At 45.2% G+C, this 23,511-nt stretch overlaps 1 protein-coding gene across 1 annotated transcript; it reads left to right on the top strand.

The window, feature by feature from the left end:
* Window positions 1–6,159: 6,159 nt before the first annotated feature.
* On the top strand, window positions 6,160–20,582 carry LOC140716977 (uncharacterized). The gene is made up of 3 exons (XM_073030183.1): window positions 6,160–6,191; window positions 8,783–9,787; window positions 19,840–20,582. The coding sequence occupies exons 2-3, from the start codon at window positions 9,141–9,143 to the stop codon at window positions 20,498–20,500; spliced, it is 1,308 nt and encodes a 435-aa protein (XP_072886284.1). The 5' UTR covers window positions 6,160–6,191; window positions 8,783–9,140; the 3' UTR covers window positions 20,501–20,582.
* Window positions 20,583–23,511: the final 2,929 nt, after the last annotated feature.

Genomic DNA, 23,511 nt, shown 5'->3' on the forward strand with positions numbered 1-23,511 from the left:
TAGAAGATCTACTTTATTGAATTGGAAAGAAATTAATCCTCCAACTATATTTCAGTGGTTTTCTCAAACTATCTCTTGTTTGAGCTTAGAAAAAATTAGAAGTGCTGTCTTTGATCCTTCAGTTAAATTTGAAGAAACTTGGAGACCATTTATTCAACATTTTCATATGAGTTAAATTGTCTTTTCCTAAACCTCACTTTTATTATCTTTAATTATTTGGATGGAGGTTCGGAGTTATTGGCACTACTGTATATATTTGACATAATGCAATGGCCCATGTTGGTTAGTTTTCTGGTTTTTTTTTTACTACTTTTGTTCGCAATTACCATGTGTTTGGGAGGTTATGATATATTGATTGTCATCTATTTGAATGTTTATTTAAACTATTAACTATGTACTCTCAAACTCTCTGTATTCATGTTTCATTTATGTTTGTTTAAAAATTAATAAAAAGATTTTAAAAGAAAAGAAAGGATGGCATGTTGTCTCCTGCATGCAAGGTTCTGATATATGGGCTGGTCGAGTAACGAGGTTCTGCAAAGGGAGTTCGGGGAGTGAGCTGCTAAGTTAACGGGCAGCTCATCCAGGGCTGTGATCTCAGGACTGTCATCTGTGCCACGTGCCAGGAATCGGAAGATTATACAGTTTAACACATGGCTAAAGAGTTGGTGCAGGAGGGATCTTCTGAGCTGGTGAGGATTGCTGTGTACAGAGGAGTGTGAGTGTGTTGGGGGGGAGAGCACATCGTTGATGGAGTGCGACTGCGCAGGCAGTCTCTCACACACAGACACATGCAGGGGAGTGAGAAGGGAAAAGGGGAATGAGGAGGATGGAGTTAGGGCTCCTTCACAACGTCCCAGACTCACCCACCCCACCCCCTTTGGAATTGGTCCCATTCCTTCGGGGCTGGGAGTGGGCACTGAGTTGCCTTGTCAAGAAGACAGCATCAGGTTAACACGCTTTGATAATAAATTTACGTTGAACTTGAACATTGAAATGTATTTTTTGTAAAACATGTCTTCTCCATGTGGTTTGTGCGTTACATGCTTGGGTGATCATGGCTTTCCACATCGAACAATCGCACGCAGCATCAATGGTATCTCGTACACTTAGTTAGTTAGTTCTTTCACAGTGTCCATATATTTTCTTTTTTGCCTTCCTCTTCCGTGTTTCCCAGGCATACGGCCTTGTAATGTAAGGCATTCTATTTCTCCCTTTCTGATGACGTGGCCCAGTAATTTATGTTTCCTCTCACTTAAAGTTCTTATTAAATATCTTTTTGTATGGGCACGTTGGAGCATTATCTCATTAGTTACCCTATTCCTATATGATATTTTCAGCATCCTTCTAAGAAACCGCATTTCTGTTGCTTCAAAGTTTCTTTGGAGTTCTGGTGTTACAGTCCATGTTTCTGAAGCATACAGCAAGATTGACCAGATGTCACATTTTAGTGGCCTAAGCCTTGTTATCATAGAATTGTGTCTGTTGGTAAAAGTCAGTTTCATTTTTTAGAAGTTGGTTTTGGTAATACCAATTCTTCTTTTTATTTCTTCTTTACTTCCAGCATCTCATGATATAGACAGATAGACAGACATACTTTATTGATTCCGAGGGAAATTGGTTTTCGTTACAGTTGCACCAACCAAGAATAGAGTAGAAATATAGCAAAATAAAACCAGAAGTAATGAAATAATAATAAGTAAATTATGCCAAGTGGAAATAAGTCCAGGAACAGCCTATTGGCTCAGAGCGGCTGACACTCCGAGGGAGGAGTTGTAAAGTTTGGTGGCCACAGGCAGGAATGACTTCCTATGCATCTCGGTGAAATGAGTCTTTGGCTGAATGTACTCCTGTGCCTAACCAGTACATTATGGAGTGGATGGGAGACATTGTCCAAGATGGCATGCAACTTGGACAGCATCCTCTTTTCAGACACCACCGTCAGAGAGTCCTGTTCCACCCCCACCACAAACTTACAAACTTACAAATGAGTTTGTTGATTCTGTTGGTGTCTGCTACCCTCGGCCTGCTGCCCAGCACACAACAGCAAACATAATAGCACTGGCCACCACAGACTCGTAGAACATCTTCAGCATCGTCCGGCAGATGTTAAAGGACCTCAGTCTCCTCAGGAAATAGAGACGGCTCTGACCTTTCTTGTAGACAACCTCAGTGTTCTTTGACCAGTCCAGTTTATTGTCAATTCGTATCCCCAGGTACTTGTAATCCTCCACCAGGTCCACCACCAGCTCCTTAGTCTTTTTCACATTAAGCTGCAGAGTATTCTGCTTGCACTATGTAACAAAGTTTCCCACCGTAGCCCTGTACTCAGCCTGATCTCCCTTGCTGATGCATCCAACTATGGCAGAGTCATCAGAAAACTTCTGAAGATGGCAAGACTCTGTGCAGTAGTTGAAGTCCGAGGTGTAGATGGTGAAGAGAAAGGGAGACAGGACAGTCCCCTGTGGAGCCCCAATGCTGCTGACCACTCTGTCTGACACACGGAGTTGCAAGCACACGTACTGTGGTCTGCCAGTCAGGTAATCAATAATCCATGACACCAGGGAAGCATCCACCTGCATCACTGTCAGCTTCTCACCCAGCAGAGCAGGGCGGATGGTGTTGAACGCACTGGAGAAGTCAAAAGACATGAGCATCACAGTGCTCGCCGGCTTGTCCAGGTGGGCGTAGACACGGTTCAGCAGGTAGACGATGGCATCCTCAAATCCTAGTCGGGGCTGATAGGCAAACTGGAGGGTGTCTAAGTGTGGCCTAACCATAGGCCGGAGCTGCTCTAGAACAAGTCTCTCCAGGGTCTTCATGATGTGGGAGGTCAATGCCACCGGTCTGTAGTCATTGGAGCCACTGGGGCACAGCGTCTTCGGTACAGGGACGAGGCAGGACGGCTTCCACAGCACAGGAACCCTCTGGAGACTCAGGCTCAGGTTGAAGACATGGTGAAGTACCCCACATAGCTGGGGGGCACAGGCTTTGAGCACCCTGGGGCTGACACCATCCGGGCCTGCAGCCTTGCTTGGGGGTGGAGAAGTTTCAGATGTCTTCTCACCTGTTCAGCTGTGAAGCCCACCGTGGTGGTTTCAGGTGGCGGAGGGATGTAGTCATGAGAGCAGGGTGGGAGGCTGTGAGGAGGGGTAGGAGGGGAGAGTGGGGGTTGACAACAGATGAATCATGGGGGATGGGCAGGGGCCACAGTGTCAAATCTGTTGAAGAACAGGTTAAGTTCGTGAGCCCTGTCCACACTGCCTTCAGCTACTCTGTTGCTAGTTTGCCGGAATCCAGTGATGGTCCTCATCCCACTCCAGACCTCTCTCATGTTGTTCTGCTGGAGTTTCCACTCAAGCATCCTCCTATACCTGTCTTTAACCTCCCTGAACTTGGCTTTCAGGTCCCTCTGTATTGTCCTCAGCTCCTCCCTATTTCCATCTCCAAACACCCTCTTTTTAGTGTTCAGGATGTCCTTAAAGTCCTTTGTTACCTATGGCTTGTTATTTGAATAACAAATAACAAGTAACAATATAAAGCTACCAAGGTAATTGAAACTGGCCTTTTGTTCATCCGCTTGGTTACTGATGTACAACTTGCCGTTGGGAGTGTCCTGCTGTTTTGATATTACCATACTTTTTTTTTCAGTTGATGGTTAGACCAGAATCTGCACTTGTTTGCATTACTTTGGGTAGGAGGATTTGTAGGTCTTCTGTAGCACTTGCTATTAGGATGGTATCATCCGCATATCTTATATTGTTGATGTTAACACCTCAAATTTTTATCCCATCTGGGTCTTCTATTTCTCTGAGAATCATTTCACTATAGATATTTTAAAATTCCAATGAGGCAACGCATCTCTGTCTAAATCCTTTTTGAATTTTAGTGCAACTACTTATATTATCATAAATTTTTACACTGCCATTTGGTTCCAATATGAATTGTGAAGTAGTTGTTGTTCCCTTCCATCAGTATTTAGTTTAGCGAGAATTTGAAATAATACAAAGTACCAAAATGTCTTATGCCATATTGGGCGATTTCTGATCGGCTGCTTTTAGTTAAATTAAGGGTTAACCCTTTTAACATCAGTATAATCCAAACCTATGCACCAACAAATGATGGGGACGAACAGGATAACAACAAGTTTTATGAAGATCTCGACAGGGCAATGTAAATCTCAGGATATAAAACTAGTCATGGGAGATTTTAACGACAAAGTTGGACAGAAAACGGTTGATAATATTATAGGACTAGGGGAGAAAATTGAAAATGGAGAAAGGTTTACTGACTGGTGTGTCAGATACAACCAAGTGACCACAAATACTTGGTATAAAAACCATCCACGTAGATTGTGCACTTGGATTAGCCCTGTAGATAGAACAAGGAATCAAATAGATTTCATTACCGTCAATGAACCTTTAGAAATAATATCACAAATTCTAAATCCTACTCAGGAGCAGACTGTTGTTCAGATCACCATCCAGTAATAGCTACCATCAAAACAAAATTAAAGAAACTGAAACGTGGAAAAAAGAGAAGTCGGTGTTGGGAGAACAAAAAAAAAGATAGCATACTTAGCAACAATTCAAGACAGCTGTAGAAGAACACCTCAACGAAAATGAAACAACACCTATTTGGGACAGATTTAAATATGCTATACAGCAATCAGCAGGGGAGATAATCCAAATACAAGAAACACAACACACCAACAAGGGGTGGATAACCCAAGAAATTCTACATCTGATGGAACAAAGAAGGTTAGTGAAGAATAATGAAGTGCAATTCAGCGAGCTAAACAGACAAGTGTGCAATATTGCAAAGGAAGAATGGCTAAATCAAAAAATGCAATGAAGCAGAAGGCCATATTAACAACGGCAAAGAAATGGGCAAGAAAATTAAAGAAATTATGGAATTAAGAAAACCTCCTCTACAGAATGCATAAGATCAGCAGACAGATCCAGATGAAGTATGTGGGAGGAGGATTCAGTTTATAGAGCAGCTGTCTGAGGATAATAGAGGGTAACCCCCAGATATTAAACGCCCTGATTCTGGCCCACCTATTACCAAAGAAGAAAAAACTAAAGCAATGTAAAGCATGAAACGTGGTAAAGCCACTGGACTTGAGGAAACCTCAGTTTACAAGCCCTAGAAGATCTGGGCATAGATATTCTTTTTGAACTGTTTAATTGCATATAGTCTGCTGTATTGCCTGATGATCGCTTGAAATCTGTACTTATAGCTCTGCCAAGAATTCCTGGAATTATTGACTGCGAAAATTATAGAACAATCTGTCTTAAGATTCACCTAATAAAGATTTTGTTGAGAATTGTTCTGAGATGAATTAAAAATAAGTTAAGGCCAGAAACTTCCAAGTAAAACATGTACTGATGAGAAATGGTCTCAGTGAAGCTACGAGAATGGAAAATGAACCGGTGTTCAGCCCCACTGCTCTGTGCCAAACAAGAACCCCTGTCTGAGTCTGTCCCATCCGTCTGTGCTTGACAGTGCCAGTGTCTTTTATCTTCCTTCTCAACCTCGTTCTCCTGCCTTCTCCTCATAACATTTGACGCCTTTACAGAAAATCTTTGGGATCAACGGCAATACGCATTTTCAACAGTTCATCTTTCTGCGACAGGAGAACACACTTCAGAGATCAACAGTATTTCATACATTATTATTGCGCATTGGTGCAGTATTATTGTGTATATTATTATTCCCGGTTTATTTTTAATAAAGTCTGCACACTGCTAATTGTGTTTCTAAATGTCGCTAATGTAACGAAAGAATTCCCCACTCGGGATCAATAATGTATTTATTTATTATTATCAACATCATCATGATTATTCTGCAGTCCTTTATCTCTTTCATCAATTTTCCCAGCTCTTTACTTCACGCCCGACTAATCTGATGTATCACCTCCCCTCCACCTCACATTCTTTCTCCCTCCCTTTCTTTCCAGTCCTGAAGAAGGGTCTCGGTCTGAAACGCCGACTGTTCTCTCCCCTCCATCGTTGCTTTCTGCCCCCCCGAGTTCCTCCAGCATTTTGTGGGTGTTGCTTTGGATTTCCGCATCTGCAGATTTTTTTTTAAATCCTATTTAAACAAATGCGCATGCGTGGGCGTCACAGACCGTCGCGAATATTGCGCATGCGCCCAGTAGATGAGAGGCTCGCTGGGATCGGACGCAGGTAGGAGCGGGGCCGCGGGTGGGAGCTTAATCACCGGCGTTTGCACCGCGATTGAAGGAACATTACTATGAGCTCCGACCCCACAGGTCCGGCACCTCAGGACAGTCCCAGCCCCACGATTTTCCCGAGTGACGGGGAGTTTACGGCTGATTGAGAGCTGGCGGCGCCGCCATTTCTGCGGCGCATGCGCATTGCTGGGTCCTTAGATGGCGGATAGACAGCTTACTTGTTCTTGGTGTCTGCTGGGTAAAGAGTCAGCCATGGGTGACACTACCAGCATTGTCCCCTTAGAATATGCCCAAATACTTCGACCTCCAGTCATGCCAATCCGAGGATCAGTACCTCGGAACAAAAATATACTGTCCAGTCAGTGGAAATGTAAATTAGTGCTGTATGGCTAAAAGAAATCCTCCCGTCAGCTTTAGTTCTCTGTGTAAATAACGATATGAAACACCTTGTTCTCGATGACAAGTGACTTGTAGCTTGCACATCACAAAGGTGCCCCATTCCAATGAGAATAACTACTGCCCACCCCTTCATAGCCATTGCCATCGATGGGTTCATCACTGTCAATCAGCTGGGGGTGGGAGGGGATCCCAGTAATTAGAAAATCTCCAGGATCCGACATGTAGTAACAAGTTCACTTTGTTGTGTTGTGGAGCATGACCAGCACTTGAAATGATACCAAAAATCAGGACAAATTGAGCCAAGACACAGGTTGATTGAAGGCAGAAATAGCCTACTCTCATACAGAGGGAATACAGTCAGAGAATTTGTTGGTCAGTCAGGATGCCTGATCCGTGACTTGTTAGAAGATGAGGAGTTCATATCTAAACATAGAAACAGAAGTCTGGAATACATTGCAGGCCCTTCGGCCGACAATGTCATGCTGACCATAAAACCTACTCTCAAAACTGTCTAGAGTTTGACTACCACATAGACCTCTATTATTCTAAGCTCCATGTAGGCACCTAACAGTGTCTGAAAAGACCCTGATTGTATCCGCCTCTACCTTTGAAAAACTTACCTCTGGTATCCCCCTTGTACCTACTTACATGCATCTTAAAACTCTGCCCTTGCATGTTAGCTAGCTCAGCCCTGAGAAAAAACCTCTGGCTATCTGCTTGATCAATGCCTCTCATCATCTTATACAACTCTCCTCTGCACCCTTTCCAGAGTATCCACATTCTTCCTGTAGTGAGATGATCAGAATTGAACACAGTACTAAAAGTGGGGTCCAATGAAGGCCTTATAAATCTGTAACAGTACCTCACCAGTTTTGAACTCAGTCCCATGGTTGATGAAGGCCTTCTTAAAAACATTGTCAACCTGCACAGCAGCTTTGCATGTACTATTGACACGGACCGCAAGATCTCGCTGATCCTCCAAACTGCCAAGAGTCCTATCATTAGTATTGTAGTCTGTCTTCAAATTAGACCTACCAAAATGAACCACCAGGTTGAACTCAATCTGCCAATTCTCAGTCCAGTTCTACATCCTATCGATGTAACTGCTCTACTGTGACAATCATTCAGACAGCCCACAGTACCCACTACATTTGTGTCATCGACAAACTTACAAACACACCCTTCTACTCCTCATCAAGGTCATTTTTAAAATTCACAAAGAGGAGGGGTCCCAGAACAGATCGCTGCAGAATATCACTGTTCACCATCCTCCATGCAGAATACAAACCATCAACAACCACCCTGTGGCCAAGCCAGTTCTGGATCCACAAAGCAGCTCTCCTTGGGTCCTTCCTCGTTACTTTCTCAATGAGCCTCGTATGGGGAACCTTATCAAAAGTCTTACTGAAAACCACGTACACTACATCCAATGTTCTACCTTCATCAATGTTACATCCCCAAAGAGTTCAATCAGGTTGGTAAGGCATAACCTGCCCTTGACAAAGCCATGCTGACTACCGCTAATCTGATGCTCATAAGTCCTCCCGCTTAGGATCTTCTCCAACAAATTGCCCACGACTGATGCAAGACTCACTGGTCTATAATTTCCTGGGTTACCTTTTTTCCGTTTGTTAAACAATCCTCGGGTACTTCTCCCATCCCTATTGATGAGACAAAGATCATCACCAGATGCTCAGCAATCTCCTCCCTCGCTTCCCACAGTCACCTGCAGTATATCTCAACTTGAGTTGAACTCAGTAATGCCAGAGCTCAAATTGAGTGAAGATCTTATAGAAACATGTAAAATTATGACAGGGATAGATAAGATAGAGGCAGGAAAGTTGTTTCCACTGGTAGGTGAGACTAGAACTAGAGGACATCACCTCAAGATTCAGGGCATTTGGGATGGAGATGAGGAGGAACTGCTTTTCCCTGAGGGTGGTGAATATGTGCATTTCTCTGCCCAATGAAGCACTGGAGGGTTCTTCAGTAAATGTATTTGAGACAAAGTTGGATAGATTTTTCCATAGTAGGGAGATTAAGGGCGATGGAGTAAAGGCAGGTTGGTGGAGATGGGCCAGATGACGTTCTCGTGCTCCAATTTCTTATGTTCTCACCACAGACTAAAATCTTACCTGAATAATTGTTCTTCACGCATTGATGTCCTTTCAATTATTCTTACAGGTCTGAAATGGCAGAACAGTTGTGCAAGGGAATCTCAACATGTCAGTTTTGCTCTCTCTGACCGGATATATAAGGAGTGACCAAATATTTTCTTTGCAAGACCAACACATCTGTTGTCGATCCTTGGAAATGAAGAAGTATCTCATCCCAGCTGGAAATGTGTTTTCTGTCTGAAGTGAAGTTTTCTTTTCTAACTCAGTGTTATCTACTGGAGCCGGGGTGCTGAGAAAACACCAGCATTTGTTCACTGAAGATCAGTTCTTCAATTGCAGTGAGATATCATTCTCCTTCTCTCAGTGTGGGAAGGGATTCACTCACAGCCTACCCACAGACACACCAGCGAGTTCACACTGAGAAGATGCCATTGACCTGCTCAGACTGTGGGAAGGGATTCACTCAGTCATCTCAACTGGAGGTGCATCGGCGAATTCACACTGGGGAGTGGCCATTCGTGTGCTCTGCATGTGGGAAGAGATTCACTTGGTCATCCAACCTTGTGAGGCACTACCGCGTTCACACTGGGGAGAGGCCATTCACTTGCTCAGAATGTGGGAAGGGATTTGCTCGGTCATATCAACTGATTGAACATCAGCGAGTTCACACTGGGGAGAAACCATTCAGCTGCTCTGAATGTGGGAGGAGATTCAAAGAATCAGACACACTTGTGAAACACTACCAAATTCACACTGGGGATAAGCCATTCACGTGCTCTGAATGTGGGAAGGGATTCACTCGGTCATCAGATGTTAAAATACATCAACGAATTCACACTGGGGAGAAACCATTCATCTGCTCTGAATGTGGGAAGGGATTCACTAACTCATCCCACCTTGTGAAGCACTGCCGAATTCACACCGGGGAGAAACCGTTCATCTGCTCAGATTGTGGGAAGGGATTCACTGACTCATCCAAACTTGTGAGGCACTACCCAATTCACACTGGGGAGAAGCCATTCAGGTGTTCTGAATGTGGGAAGGGATTCACTCGGTCAACCAGCCTTGTGAAGCACAGCCAAATTCACACCAGGGAGAAACTGTTCACCTGCCCAGATTGCGGGAAAGAATTCACTCGGTCCTCAGACTTTAAAGAACATCAACAAATTCACACTGGCCACTCACCTGTTCTGAATGTGGGAATGGATTCACAAATACATCTCAATTGAATGAACATCAGCGAGTTCACACTGGGGAGAAACTGCTCAACTGCTCAGACTGTGGGAAGGAATTCACTCAGTCATCACATCTGTTCAGACTGGGAATGAAATCACACTTTCATCTCACCTACTGACACACCAGACTGATTTCAGCAGTGAGAGGACGTTGATCTGCTCAGACTGTGGGAAGGCATTGACACACTGATCCACACTGCAGAGACAGTGGTGGGTTCACACTGTGGGGAGGGTGGTCACCTGCTCTGACTGTGGGAAGGCATTCACACACTGATCCACACTGCAGAGACAGTGGTGGGTTCACACTGTGGGGAGGGTGGTCACCTGCTCGGACTGTGGGAAGGCATTCACACACTGATCCACACTGCAGAGACAGTGGTGGGTTCACACTGTGGGGAGGGTGGTCACCTGCTCAGACTGTGGGATGGGTTTCGATCAGTCATTCATCCTTGTGTCGCCCTACCGAGCTTTGACCCATCGATAATCGGAGAGATCAGACGCTTGAGAGGACGTAATTCACTCAGGTTCACCGACCGAGTATTAAAGGCAGTGGTTCAGGGCAGGTTATTTTTGAGCTTTCAGCAGTGGCCAATCTGTATTTAGGGTTGATTATGAAGAACAAGTCAGGCAGGAGCAAGTAGAGCGGTCACTGTTGGAGTGGACAGAGTCAGAGCGGAGACTTCACTGCTTTAGCTCTTTAGGTTTCAGTGAGGAGAGCCTTCAGTCAGAGAAGGCAAAATCATGCCAAAGGTAGAATTTTTTTTTGCCCCCTTTTCATTTGTTCAGTTGTAACAGTGGAGATGCCAGGCGGGATAGTGGAAAGCTCCTTTGCGGGATGTGGGAAGGCAGGGGTCCCTCCTGTGTCCCTGATAACTACACCTGTGAGAAGGGCATCCAGCTTCAGCTCCAAACAATCCACATTCAGGAGTTGCAGCTGGAACTGGATGAACTCCAGATCATTCGGGAGGTTGAAGGGGTGATAGGTAGGACATTTGAGAGGTAGTTGCATCCAAGAAGCACGGCACAGGAAACTGGGTGACTGTCAGGAAGGGAAGGGGGATACAGCGAGAGCAGTTTACCCCTGTGTCCATCCCCCTGAACAACACAGTTATCAATTTAGATACTGTCGGGGATGGTGGGGATGACCACGTAAAGGAAGGTCACAGCAGAAGGGTCTCTGGCACTTAGTCTGGCTCTGAGACTGAGGAGGGAAGGGTGGAGAAGAGGCGAGCTGTGGTTAGAGGTGATTCATTCCTTCAGGGAACTGATAGGACGTCCTGTGGGTGAGAATGAGATTCCAGGATGGCATGTTGTCTCCTGCATGCAAGGTTCTGATATATGGGCTGGTCGAGTAACGAGGTTCTGCAAAGGGAGTTCGGGGAGTGAGCTGCTAAGTTAAAGGGCAGCTCTTCCAGGGCTGTGATCTCAGGACTGTCATCTGTGCCACGTGCCAGGAATCGGAAGATTATACCGTTTAACACATGGCTAAGGAGTTGGTGCAGGAGGGAGTGTATAAGATTTTTGGATCTTCTGAGCTGGTGAGGATTGTTGTGTGCAGAGGAGTGCGAGTGTGCTGGGGGGGAGAGCACATCGTTGATGGAGTGCGACTGCGCAGGCAGTCTTTCACACACAGACACATGCCTCGTGAGGGAGGAGAGTGAGAAGGGGAATGAGGAATGAGGAGGATGGAGTTAGGGCTCCTTCACAAAGTCCCAGACTCACCCACCCCACCCCCTTTGGAATTGGTCCCATTTAATTTTGCAGTACTTTAAGTTTCCACTCACTTAAAGTTCTTATTAAAGAGCTTTTTATATGGGCACGTTGGAGCATTGTCTCATTAGTTACCCTATCTCTATATGATATTTTCAGCATTCTTCTAAGAAACCGCATTTCTGTTGCTTCGAAGTTTCTTTGGAGTTCTGGTGTTTCCAGTCCATGTTTCAGAAGCATACAAGATTGACCAGATGTCACATTTTAGTAGCCTAAACCGTGTTATCATAGAATTGTGTCTGTTGGTAAAAATCGTTTTTTGGAAGTTGGTTTTGGTAATACCAATTCTACTTTTTATTTCTTCTTTACTTCCAGCATCTTGTGATATAGACAGATAGACAGACATACATTATTGATCCCGAGGGAAATTGGTTTTTGTTACAGTTGCACCAACCAAGAATAGAGTAGAAATATAGCAAAATAAAACCAGAAGTAATGAAATAATATTAAGTAAATTATGCCAAGTGGAAAGAAGTCCAGGACCAGCCTATTGGCTCAGATCGGCTGACATTCCGAGAGAGGAATTGTAAAGTTTGATGGCCACAGGCAGGAATGACTTCCTATGCATCTCGGTGAAATGAGTCTCTGGCTGAATGTACTCCTGTGCCTAACCAGTACATTATGGAGTGGATGGGAGACATTGTCCAAGATGGCATGCAACTTGGACAGCATCCTCTTTTCAGACACCACCGTCAGAGAGTCCAGTTCCACCCCCACAACATCACTGGCCTTACGAATGAGTTTGTTGACTCTGTTGGTGTCTGCTACCCTCAGCCTGCTGCCCCAGCACACAACAGCAAACATGATAGCACTGGCCACTACAGACTCGTAAAACATCTTCAACATCGTCCGGCAGATGTTAAAGGACCTCAGCCTCCTCAGGAAATAGAGACGGCTCTGACCCTTCTTGTAGACAGCCTCAGTGTTCTTTGACCAGTCCAGTTTATTGTCAATTCGTATCCCCAGGTACTTGTAATCCTCCACCATGTCCACACTGACTCCATGGATGGAAGCGGGTCATCGGTGATTTGGCCCTCCTCAGGTCCACCACCAGCTCCTTAGTCTTTTTCACATTGAGCTGCAGATGATTCTGCTCACACCATGTGACAAAGTTTCCCACCGTAACCCTGCACTCAGCCTGATCTCCCTTGCTGATGCATCCAACTATGGCAGAGTCATCAGAAAACTTCTGAAGATGGCAAGACTCTGTGCAGTAGTTGAAGTCCGAGGCGTAGATGGTGAAGAGAAAGGGAGACCGGACAGCCCCCTGTGGAGCCCCAGTGCTGCTGACCACTCTGTCTGACACACAGTGTTGCAAGCGCACGTACTGTGGTCTGCCAGTCAGGTAATCAATAATCCATGACACCAGGGAAGCATCCACCTGCATCACTGTCAGCTTCTCACCCAGCAGAGCAGGGCGGATGGTGTTGAACGCACTGGAGAAGTCAAAAGACATGAGCATCACAGTGCTCGCCGGCTTGTCCAGGTGGGCGTAGACACGGTTCAGCAGGTACATGATGGCTTCCTCAAATCCTAGTCGGGGCTGATAGGCAAACTGGAGGGGGTCTAAGTGTGGCCTAACCATAGGTCGGAGCTGCTCTAGAACAAGTCTCTCCAGGGTCTTCATGATGTGGGAGGTCAATGCCACCGGTCTGTAGTCATTGGAGCCACTGGGGCACGGTGCCTTCGGTACAGGGACGAGGCAGGACGGCTTCCACAGCACAGGAACCCTCTGGAGACTCAGGCTCAGGTTAAAGACATGGTGAAGTACCCCACATAGCTGGGGGGCACAGGCTTTGATCACCCTGGGGCTGACACCATCCGGGCCTGCAGCCTTGCTTGGGGGTTGAGAGGTTTCAGATGTCTTCTCACCCGTTCAGCTGTGAAGCCCATCATGGTGGTTTCAGGTGGGGGAGGGATGTAGTCATCAGAGCAGGGTGGGAGGCTGTGAGGAGGGGTAGGAGGCGAGAGTGGAGTATGTGTTGGTTGGGGGCCGACAACAGATGAATCGTGGGGGATGGGCAGAGGCCACAGTGTCAAATCTGTTGAAGAACAGGTTAAGTTCGTTGGCCCTGTCCACACTGCCTTCAGCTCCTCTGTTGCTAGTTTGCCGGAACCCAGTGATGGTCCTCATCCCACTCCAGACCTCTCTCGTGTTGTTCTGCTGGAGTTTCCACTCAAGCTTCCTCCTATACCTGTCTTTAACCTCCCTCGACTTGGCTTTCAGGTCCCTCTGTATTGTCCTCAGCTCCTCCCTATTTCCATCTCCAAACACCCTCTTTTTAGTGTTCAGGATGTCCTTAAAGTCCTTTGTTACCTATGGCTTGTTATTTGAATAACGAATAACAAGTAACAATATAAAGCTACCAAGGTAATTGAAACTGGCCTTTTGTTCATCCGCTTGGTTACTGATGTACAACTTGCCGTTGGGAGTGTCCTGCTGTTTTGATATTACCATACTTTTTTTTTCAGTTGATGGTTAGACCAGAATCTGCACTTGTTTGCATTACTTTGGGTAGGAGGATTTGTAGGTCTTCTGTAGTACTTGCTATTAGGATGGTATCGTCTGCATATCTTATATTGTTGATGTTAACACCTCAAATTTTTATCCCATCTAGGTCTTCTATTTCTCTGAGAATCATTTCACTATAGATATATTAAAATTCCAATGAGGCAACGCGTCTCTGTCTAAATCCTCTTTAAATTTTAGTGCAACTACTAATATTATCATAAATTTTTACACTGCCATTTGGTTCCAATATGAATTGTGAAGTAGTTGTTGTTCCCTTCCATCAGTATTTAGTTTAGCGAGAATTTGAAATAATACAAAGTACCAAAATGTCTTATACCATATTGGGCGATTTCTGATCGGCTGCTTTTAGTTAAATTAAGGGTTAACCCTTTTAACATCAGTATAATCCAAACCTATGCACCAACAAATGATGGGGACGAACAGGATAACAACAAGTTTTATGAAGATCTCGACAGGGCAATGTAAATCTCAGGATATAAAACTAGTCATGGGAGATTTTAACGACAAAGTTGGACAGAAAACGGTTGATAATATTATAGGACTAGGGGAGAAAATTGAAAATGGAGAAAGGTTTACTGACTGGTGTGTCAGATACAACCAAGTGACCACAAATACTTCGTATAAAAACCATCCATGTAGATTGTGCACTTGGATTAGCCCTGTAGATAGAACAAGGAATCAAATAGATTTCATTACCGTCAATGAACCTTTAGAAATAATATCACAAATTCTAAATCCTACTCAGGAGCAGACTGTTGTTCAGATCACCATCCAGTAATAGCTACCATCAAAACAAAATTAAAGAAACTGAAACGTGGAAAAAAGAGAAGTCGGTATTGGGAGAACAAAAAAAAAGATAGCATACTTAGCAACAATTCAAGACAGCTGTAGAAGAACACCTCAACGAAAATGAAACAACACCTATTTGGGACAGATTTAAATATGCTATACAGCAATCAGCAGGGGAGATAATCCAAATACAAGAAACACAACACACCAACAAGGGGTGGATAACCCAAGAAATTCTACATCTGATGGAACAAAGAAGGTTAGTGAAGAATAATGAAGTGCAATTCAGCGAGCTAAACAGACAAGTGTGCAATATTGCGAAGGAAGAAAGGCTAAATCAAAAATGCAATGAAGCAGAAGGCCATATTAACAACGGCAAAGGAATGGACAAGAAAATTAAAGAAATTATGGAATTAAGAAAACCTCCTCTACAGAATGCATAAGATCAGCAGACAGATCCAGATGAAGTATGTGGGAGGAGGATTCAGTATATAGAGCAGCTGTCTGAGGATAATAGAGGGGAACCCCCAGATATTAAACACCCTAATTCTGGCCCACCTATTACCAAAGAAGAAAAAACTAAAGCAATGTAAAGCATGAAACGTGGTAAAGCCACTGGACTTGAGGAAACCTCAGTTTACAAGCCCTAGAAGATCTGGGCATAGATATTCTTTTTGAACTGTTTAATGGCATATATGAGTCTGCTGTATTGCCTGATGATCGCTTGAAATCTGTACTTATAGCTCTGCCAAGAATTCCTGGAATTATTGACTGCGAAAATTATAGAACAATCTGTCTTAAGATTCACCTAATAAAGATTTTGTTGAGAATTGTTCTGAGATGAATTAAAAATAAGTTAAGGCCAGAAACTTCCAAGTAAAACATGTACTGATGAGAAATGGTCTCAGTGAAGGTCCGAGAGTGGAAAATGAACCGGTGTTCAGCCCCACAGCTCCGTGCCAAACAAGAACCCCTATCTGAGTCTGTCCCATCCGTCTGTGCTTGACAGTGCCAGTGTCTTTTATTTTCCTTCTCAACCTCGTTCTCCTGCCTTCTCCTCATAACATTTGACGCCTTTACAGAAAATCTTTGGGATCAACGACAATACGCATATTCAACAGTTCATCTTTCTGCGACAGGAGAACACATTTCAGAGATCAACAGTATCTGCATTTTTATTTCATACATTATTATTGCGCATTGGTGCAGTATTATTGTGTATATTATTATTCCCGGTTTATTTTTAGTAAAGTCTGCACACTGCTAATTGTGTTCCTGAATGTCGCTGCTGTAACGAAAGAATTCCCCACTCGGGATCAATAATGTATTTATTTATTATTATCAACATCATCATGATTATTCTGCAGTCCTTTATCTCTTTCATCAATTTTCCCAGCTCTTTACTTCACGCCTGACCAATCTGATGTATCACCTCCCCTCCACTTCACATTCTTTCTCCCTCCCTTCCTTTCCAGTCCTGAAGAAGGGTCTCTGTCTGAAACGCCGACTGTTCTCTCCCCTCCATCGTTGCTTTCTGCCCCCCCCGAGTTCCTCCAGCATTTTGTGGGTGTTGCTTTGGATTTCCGCATCTGCAGATTTTTAAAAAAATCCTATTTAAACAAATGCGCATGCGTGTGCGTCACAGCCAATGGCGAATATTGCGCATGCGCTCAGTAGATGAGCGGCTCGCTGGGATCGGACGCAGGTAGGAGCGGGGCCGCGGGTGGGAGCTTAATCACCGGCGTCTGCACCGCGATTGAAGGAACATTACTATGAGCTCCGTCCCCACTGGTCCTGCACCCCAGGACAGTCCCAGCCCCACGATTTTCCCGAGTGACGGGGAGTTTACGGCTGATTGAGAGCTGGCGGCGCCGCCATTTCTGCGGCGCATGCGCATTGCTGGGTCCTTAGATGGCGGATAGACAGCTTACTTGTTCTTGGTGTCTGCTGGGTAAAGAGTCAGCCATGGGTGACACTACCAGCATTGTCCCCTTAGAATATGCCCAAATACTTCGACCTCCAGTCATGCCAATCCGAGGATCAGTACCTCGGAACAAAAATATACTGTCCAGTCAGTGGAAATGTAAATTAGTGCTGTATGGCTAAAAGAAATCCTCCCGTCAGCTTTAGTTCTCTGTTTAAATAACGATATGAAACACCTTGTTCTCGATGACAAGTGACTTGTAGCTTGCACACCACAAAGGTGCCACACACCAATGAGAATAACTACTGCCCACCCCTTCATAGTCATTGCCATCGATGGGTTCATCACTGTCAATCAGCTCGGGGTGGGAGGGGATCCCAAAAATTAGAAAATCTCCAGGATCCGACATGTAGTAACAAGTTCACTTTGTTGTGTTGTGGAGCATGACCAGCACTTGAAATGATACCAAAAATCAGGACAAATTGAGCCAAGACACAGGTTGATTGAAGGCAGAAATAGCCTACTCTCATACAGAGGGAATACAGTCAGAGAATTTGTTGGTCAGTCAGGATGCCTGATCCGTGACTTGTTAGAAGATGAGGAGTTCATATATAAACATAGAAACAGAAGTCTGGAATACATTGCAGGCCCTTCGGCCGACAATATCATGCTGACCATAAAACCTACTCTCAAAACTGTCTAGAGTTTGACTACCACATAGACCTCTATTATTCTAAGCTCCATGTAGGCACCTAACAGTGTCTGAAAAGACCCTGATTGTATCCGCCTCTACCTTTGAAAAACTTACCTCTGGTATCCCCCTTGTACCTACTTACATGCATCTTAAAACTCTGCCCTTGCATGTTAGCTAGCTCAGCCCTGAGAAAAAACCTCTGGCTTTCTGCTTGATCAATGCCTCTCATCATCTTATACAACTCTCCTCTGAACCCTTTCCAGAGTATCCACATTCTTCCTGTAGTGAGTTGATCAGAATTGAACACAGTACTAAAAGTGGGGTCCAATGAAGGCCTTATAAATCTGTAACAGTACCTCACCGCTTTTGAACTCAGTCCCATGGTTGATGAAGGCCTTCTTAAAAACATTGTCAACCTGCTCAGCAGCTTTGCATGTACTATTGACACGGACCGCAAGATCTCGCTGATCCTCCAAACTGCCAAGAGTCCTATCATTAGTATTGTATTCTGTCTTCAAATTAGACCTACCAAAATGAACCACCAGGTTGAACTCAATCTGCCAATTCTCAGTCCAGTTCTACATCCTATCGATGTAACTGCTCTACTGTGACAACCATTCAGACAACCCACAGCACCCACTACATTTGTGTCATCGACAAACTTACAAACACACCCTTCTACTCCTCATCAAGGTCATTTTTAAAATTCACAAAGAGGAGGGGTCCCAGAACAGATCGCTGCAGAATCTCACTGTTAACCATCCTCCATGCAGAATACAAACCATCAACAACCACCCTGTGGCCAAGCTAGTTCTGGATCCACAAAGCAGGTCTCCTTGGGTCCTTCCTCGTTACTTTCTCAATGAGCCTCATATGGGGAACCTTATCAAAAGTCTTACTGAAAACCACGTACACTACATCCAATGTTCTACCTTCATCAATGTTACATCCCCAAAGAGTTCAATCAGGTTGGTAAGGCATAACCTGCCCTTGACAAAGCCATGCTGACTACCGCTAATCTGATGCTCATAAGTCCTCCCGCTTAGGATCTTCTCCAACAAATTGCCCACGACTGATGCAAGACTCACTGGTCTATAATTTCCTGGGTTACCTCTACTCCCTTTCTTGAACAATCCTCGGGTGCTTCTCCCATCCCTATTGATGATACAAAGATCATCGCCAGATGCTCAGCAATCTCCTCCCTCACTTCCCACAGTCACCTGCAGTATATCTCAACTTGAGTTGAACTCAGTAATGCCAGAGCTCAAATTGAGTGAAGATCTTATAGAAACATGTAAAATTATGACAGGGATAGATTAGATAGAGGCAGGAAAGTTGTTTCCACTGGTAGGTGAGACTAGAACTAGAGGACATCACCTCAAGATTCAGGGCATTTGGGATGGAGATGAGGAGGAACTGCTTTTCCCTGAGGGTGGTGAATATGTGGATTCCTCTGCCCAATGAAGCACTGGAGGCTTCCTCAGTAAATGTATTTGAGACAAAGTTGGATAGATTTTTCCATAGTAGGGAGATTAAGGGCGATGGAGTAAAGGCAGGTTGGTGGAGATGGGCCAGATGACGTTCTCGTGCTCCAATTTCTTATGTTCTCACCACAGACTAAAATCTTACCTGAATAATTGTTCTTCACGCATTGATGTCCTTTCAATTATTCTTACAGGTCTGAAATGGCAGAACAGTTGTGCAAGGGAATCTCAACATGTCAGTTTTGCTCTCTCTGACCGGATATATAAGGAGTGACCAAATATTTTCTTTGCAAGACCAACACATCTGTTGTCAATCCTTGGAAATGAAGAAGTATCTCATCCCAGCTGGAAATGTGCTTTCTGTCTGAAGTGAAGTTTTCTTTTCTAACTCAGTGTTATCTACTGGAGCCGGGGTGCTGAGAAAACACCAGCATTTGTTCACTGAAGATCAGTTCTTCAATTGCAGTGAGATATCATTCTCCTTCTCTCAGTGTGGGAAGGGATTCACTCACAGCCTACCCACAGACACACCAGCGAGTTCACACTGAGAAGATGCCATTGACCTGCTCAGACTGTGGGAAGGGATTCACTCAGTCATCTCAACTGGAGGTGCATCGGCGAATTCACACTGGGGAGTGGCCATTCGTGTGCTCTGCATGTGGGAAGAGATTCACTTGGTCATCCAACCTTGTGAGGCACTACCGCATTCACACTGGGGAGAGGCCATTCACTTGCTCAGAATGTGGGAAGGGATTTGCTCGGTCATATCAACTGATTGAACATCAGCGAGTTCACACTGGGGAGAAACCATTCAGCTGCTCTGAATGTGGGAGGAGATTCAAAGAATCAGACACACTTGTGAAACACTACCAAATTCACACTGGGGAGAAGCCATTCACGTGCTCTGAATGTGGGAAGGGATTCACTCGGTCATCAGATGTTAAAATACATCAACGAATTCACACTGGGGAGAAACCATTCATCTGCTCTGAATGTGGGAAGGGATTCACTAACTCATCCCACCTTGTGAAGCACTGCCGAATTCACACCGGGGAGAAACCGTTCATCTGCTCAGATTGTGGGAAGGGATTCACTGACTCATCCAAACTTGTGAGGCACTACCCAATTCACACTGGGGAGAAGCCATTCAGGTGTTCTGAATGTGGGAAGGGATTCACTCGGTCAACCAGCCTTGTGAAGCACAGCCAAATTCACACCAGGGAGAAACTGTTCACCTGCCCAGATTGCGGGAAAGAATTCACTCGGTCCTCAGACTTTAAAGAACATCAACAAATTCACACTGGCCACTCACCTGTTCTGAATGTGGGAATGGATTCACAAATACATCTCAATTGAATGAACATCAGCGAGTTCACACTGGGGAGAAACTGCTCAACTGCTCAGACTGTGGGAAGGAATTCACTCAGTCATCACATCTGTTCAGACTGGGAATGAAATCACACTTTCATCTTACCTACTGACACACCAGACTGATTTCAGCAGTGAGAGGACGTTGATCTGCTCAGACTGTGGGAAGGCATTGACACACTGATCCACACTGCAGAGACAGTGGTGGGTTCACACTGTGGGGAGGGTGGTCACCTGCTCTGACTGTGGGAAGGCATTCACACACTGATCCACACTGCAGAGACAGTGGTGGGTTCACACTGTGGGGAGGGTGGTCACCTGCTCAGACTGTGGGAAGGCATTCACACACTGATCCACACTGCAGAGACAGTGGTGGGTTCACACTGTGGGGAGGGTGGTCACCTGCTCAGACTGTGGGAAGGCATTCACACACTGATCCACACTGCAGAGACAGTGGTGGGTTCACGCTGTGGTGAGGGTGCTCACCTGCTCAGACTGTGGGAAGGCATTCACACACTTATCCACGCTGCAGAGACAGTGGTGGGTTCACACTGTGGGGAGGGTGGTCACCTGCTCAGACTGTGGGATGGGTTTCGATCAGTCATTCATCCTTGTGTCGCCCTACCGAGCTTTGACCCATCGATAATCGGAGAGATCAGACGCTTGAGAGGACGTAATTCACTCAGGTTCACCGACCGAGTATTAAAGGCAGTGATTCAGGGCAGGTTATTTTTGAGCTTTCAGCAGTGGCCAATCTGTATTTAGGGTTGATTATCAAGAACAAGTCAGGCAGGAGCAAGTGGAGCGGTCACTGTTGGAGTGGACAGAGTCAGAGCGGAGACTTCACTGCTTTAGCTCTTTAGGTTTCAGTGAGGAGAGCCTTCAGTCAGAGAAGGCAAAATCATGCCAAAGGTAGAATTTTTTTTTGCCCTCTTTTCATTTGTTCAGTTGTAACAGTGGAGATGCCAGGCGGGATAGTGGAAAGCTCCTTTGCGGGATGTGGGAAGGCAGGGGACCCTCCTGTGTCCCTGATAACTACACCTGTGAGAAGGGCATCCAGCTTCAGTTCCAAACAATCCACATTCAGGAGTTGCAGCTGGAACTGGATGAACTCCAGATCATTCGGGAGGCTGAAGGGGTGATAGGTAGGACATTTGAGAGGTAGTTGCATCCAAGAAGCACGGCACAGGAAACTGGGTGACTGTCAGGAAGGGAAGGGGGAAACAGCGAGAGCAGTTTACCCCTGTGTCCATCCCCCTGAACAACACAGATATCAATTTAGATCCTGTCAGGGATGGTGGGGATGACCACGTAAAGGAAGGTCACAGCAGAAGGGTCTCTAGCACTTAGTCTGGCTCAGAGACTGAGGAGGGAAGGGTGGAGAAGAGGCGAGCTGTGGTCAGAGGTTATTCATTCCTTCAGGGAACTGATAGGACGTCCTGTGGGTGAGAATGAGATTCCAGGATGGCATGTGGTCTCCTGCATGCAAGGTTCTGATATATGGTCTGGTCGAGTAACGAGGTTCTGCAAAGGGAGTTCGGGGAGTGAGCTGCTAAGTTAAAGGGCGGCTTATCCAGGGCTGTGATCTCAGGACTGTCATCTGTGCCACGTGCCAAGAATCGGAAGATTATACCGTTTAACACATGGCTAAGGAGTTGGTGCAGGAGGGAGGGTATAAGATTTTTGGATCTTCTGAGCTGGTGAGGATTGTTGTGTACAGAGGAGTGCGAGTGTGTTGGGAGGGAGAGCATATCGTTGATGGAGTGCGACTGCGCAGGCCGTCTCTCACACACAGACACATGCAGTGGAGTGTGAGGGAGGGGAGTGAGAAGGGAAAAGGGGAATGAGGAATGAGGAGGATGGAGTTAGGGCTCCCTCACAAAGTCCCTGACTCACCCACCCCACCCCCCTTTGGAATTTGTCCCATTTAATTTTGCAGTATTTTAAGTTTCCACTCACTTAAAGTTCTTATTAAAGAGCTTTTTGTATGGGCACGTTGGAGAATTATCTCATTAGTTACCCTATCTCTATATGATATTTTCAGCATTCTTCTAAGAAACCGCATTTCTGTTGCTTCAAATTTTCTTTGGAGTTCTGATGTTTCCAGTCCATGTTTCTGAAGCATACAGCAAGATTGACCAGATGTCACATTTTAGTGGCCTAAGCCTTGTTATCATAGAATTGTGTCTGTTGGTAAAAATCGTTTTTTGGAAGTTGGTTTTGGTAATACCAATTCTACTTTTTATTTCTTCTTTACTTCCAGCATCTTGTGATATAGACAGATAGACAGACATACATTATTGATCCCGAGGGAAATTGGTTTTTGTTACAGTTGCACCAACCAAGTATAGAGTAGAAATATAGCAAAATAAAACCAGAAGTAATGAAATAATACTAAGTAAATTATGCCAAGTGAAAATATGTCCAGGACCAGCCTATTGGCTCAGAGCGGTTAGCATTCCAAGGGAGGAGTTGTAAAGTTTGATGGCCACAGGCAGGAATGACTTCCTATGCATCTCGGTGAAATGAGTCTCTGGCTGAATGTACTCCTGTGCCTGACCAGTACATTATGGAGTGGATGGGAGTCATTGTCCAAGATGGCATGCAACCTGGACAGCATCCTCTTTTCAGACACCACCGTCAGAGAGTCCAGTTCCACCCCCACAACATCACTGGCCTTACGAATGAGTTTGTTGACTCTGTTGGTGTCTGCTACCCTCGGCCTGCTGCCCCAGCACACAACAGCAAACATAATAGCACTGGACACTACAGACTCGTAGAACATCTTCAACATCGTCCGGGAGATGTTAAAGGACCTCAGTCTCCTCAGGAAAGAGAGACGGCTCTGACCCTTCTTGTAGACATCCTCAGTGTTCTTTGACCAGTCCAGTTTATTGTCAATTCGTATCCCCAGGTACTTGTAATCCTCCACCATGTCCACACAGACTCTTTTGATGGAAGCGGGTCACCGGTGCCTTGGCCCTCCTCAGGTCCACCAC

Source organism: Hemitrygon akajei, chromosome 26 (assembly GCF_048418815.1).
Source record: "Hemitrygon akajei chromosome 26, sHemAka1.3, whole genome shotgun sequence".
Taxonomy (NCBI): Eukaryota; Metazoa; Chordata; class Chondrichthyes; order Myliobatiformes; family Dasyatidae; genus Hemitrygon; species Hemitrygon akajei.

What these genes read in the sequence shown, in the direction of transcription:
- LOC140716977 (XM_073030183.1), top strand. Translation starts at nt 9,141, where the DNA reads ATGCCATTGACCTGCTCAGACTGTGGGAAGGGATTCACTCAGTCATCT. An exon ending in CGGTCAACCAGCCTTGTGAA is followed by an intron (nt 9,788 to 19,839) that starts GCACAGCCAAAT and finishes CAACCTTGTGAG; the next exon opens with GCACTACCGCATTCACACTG.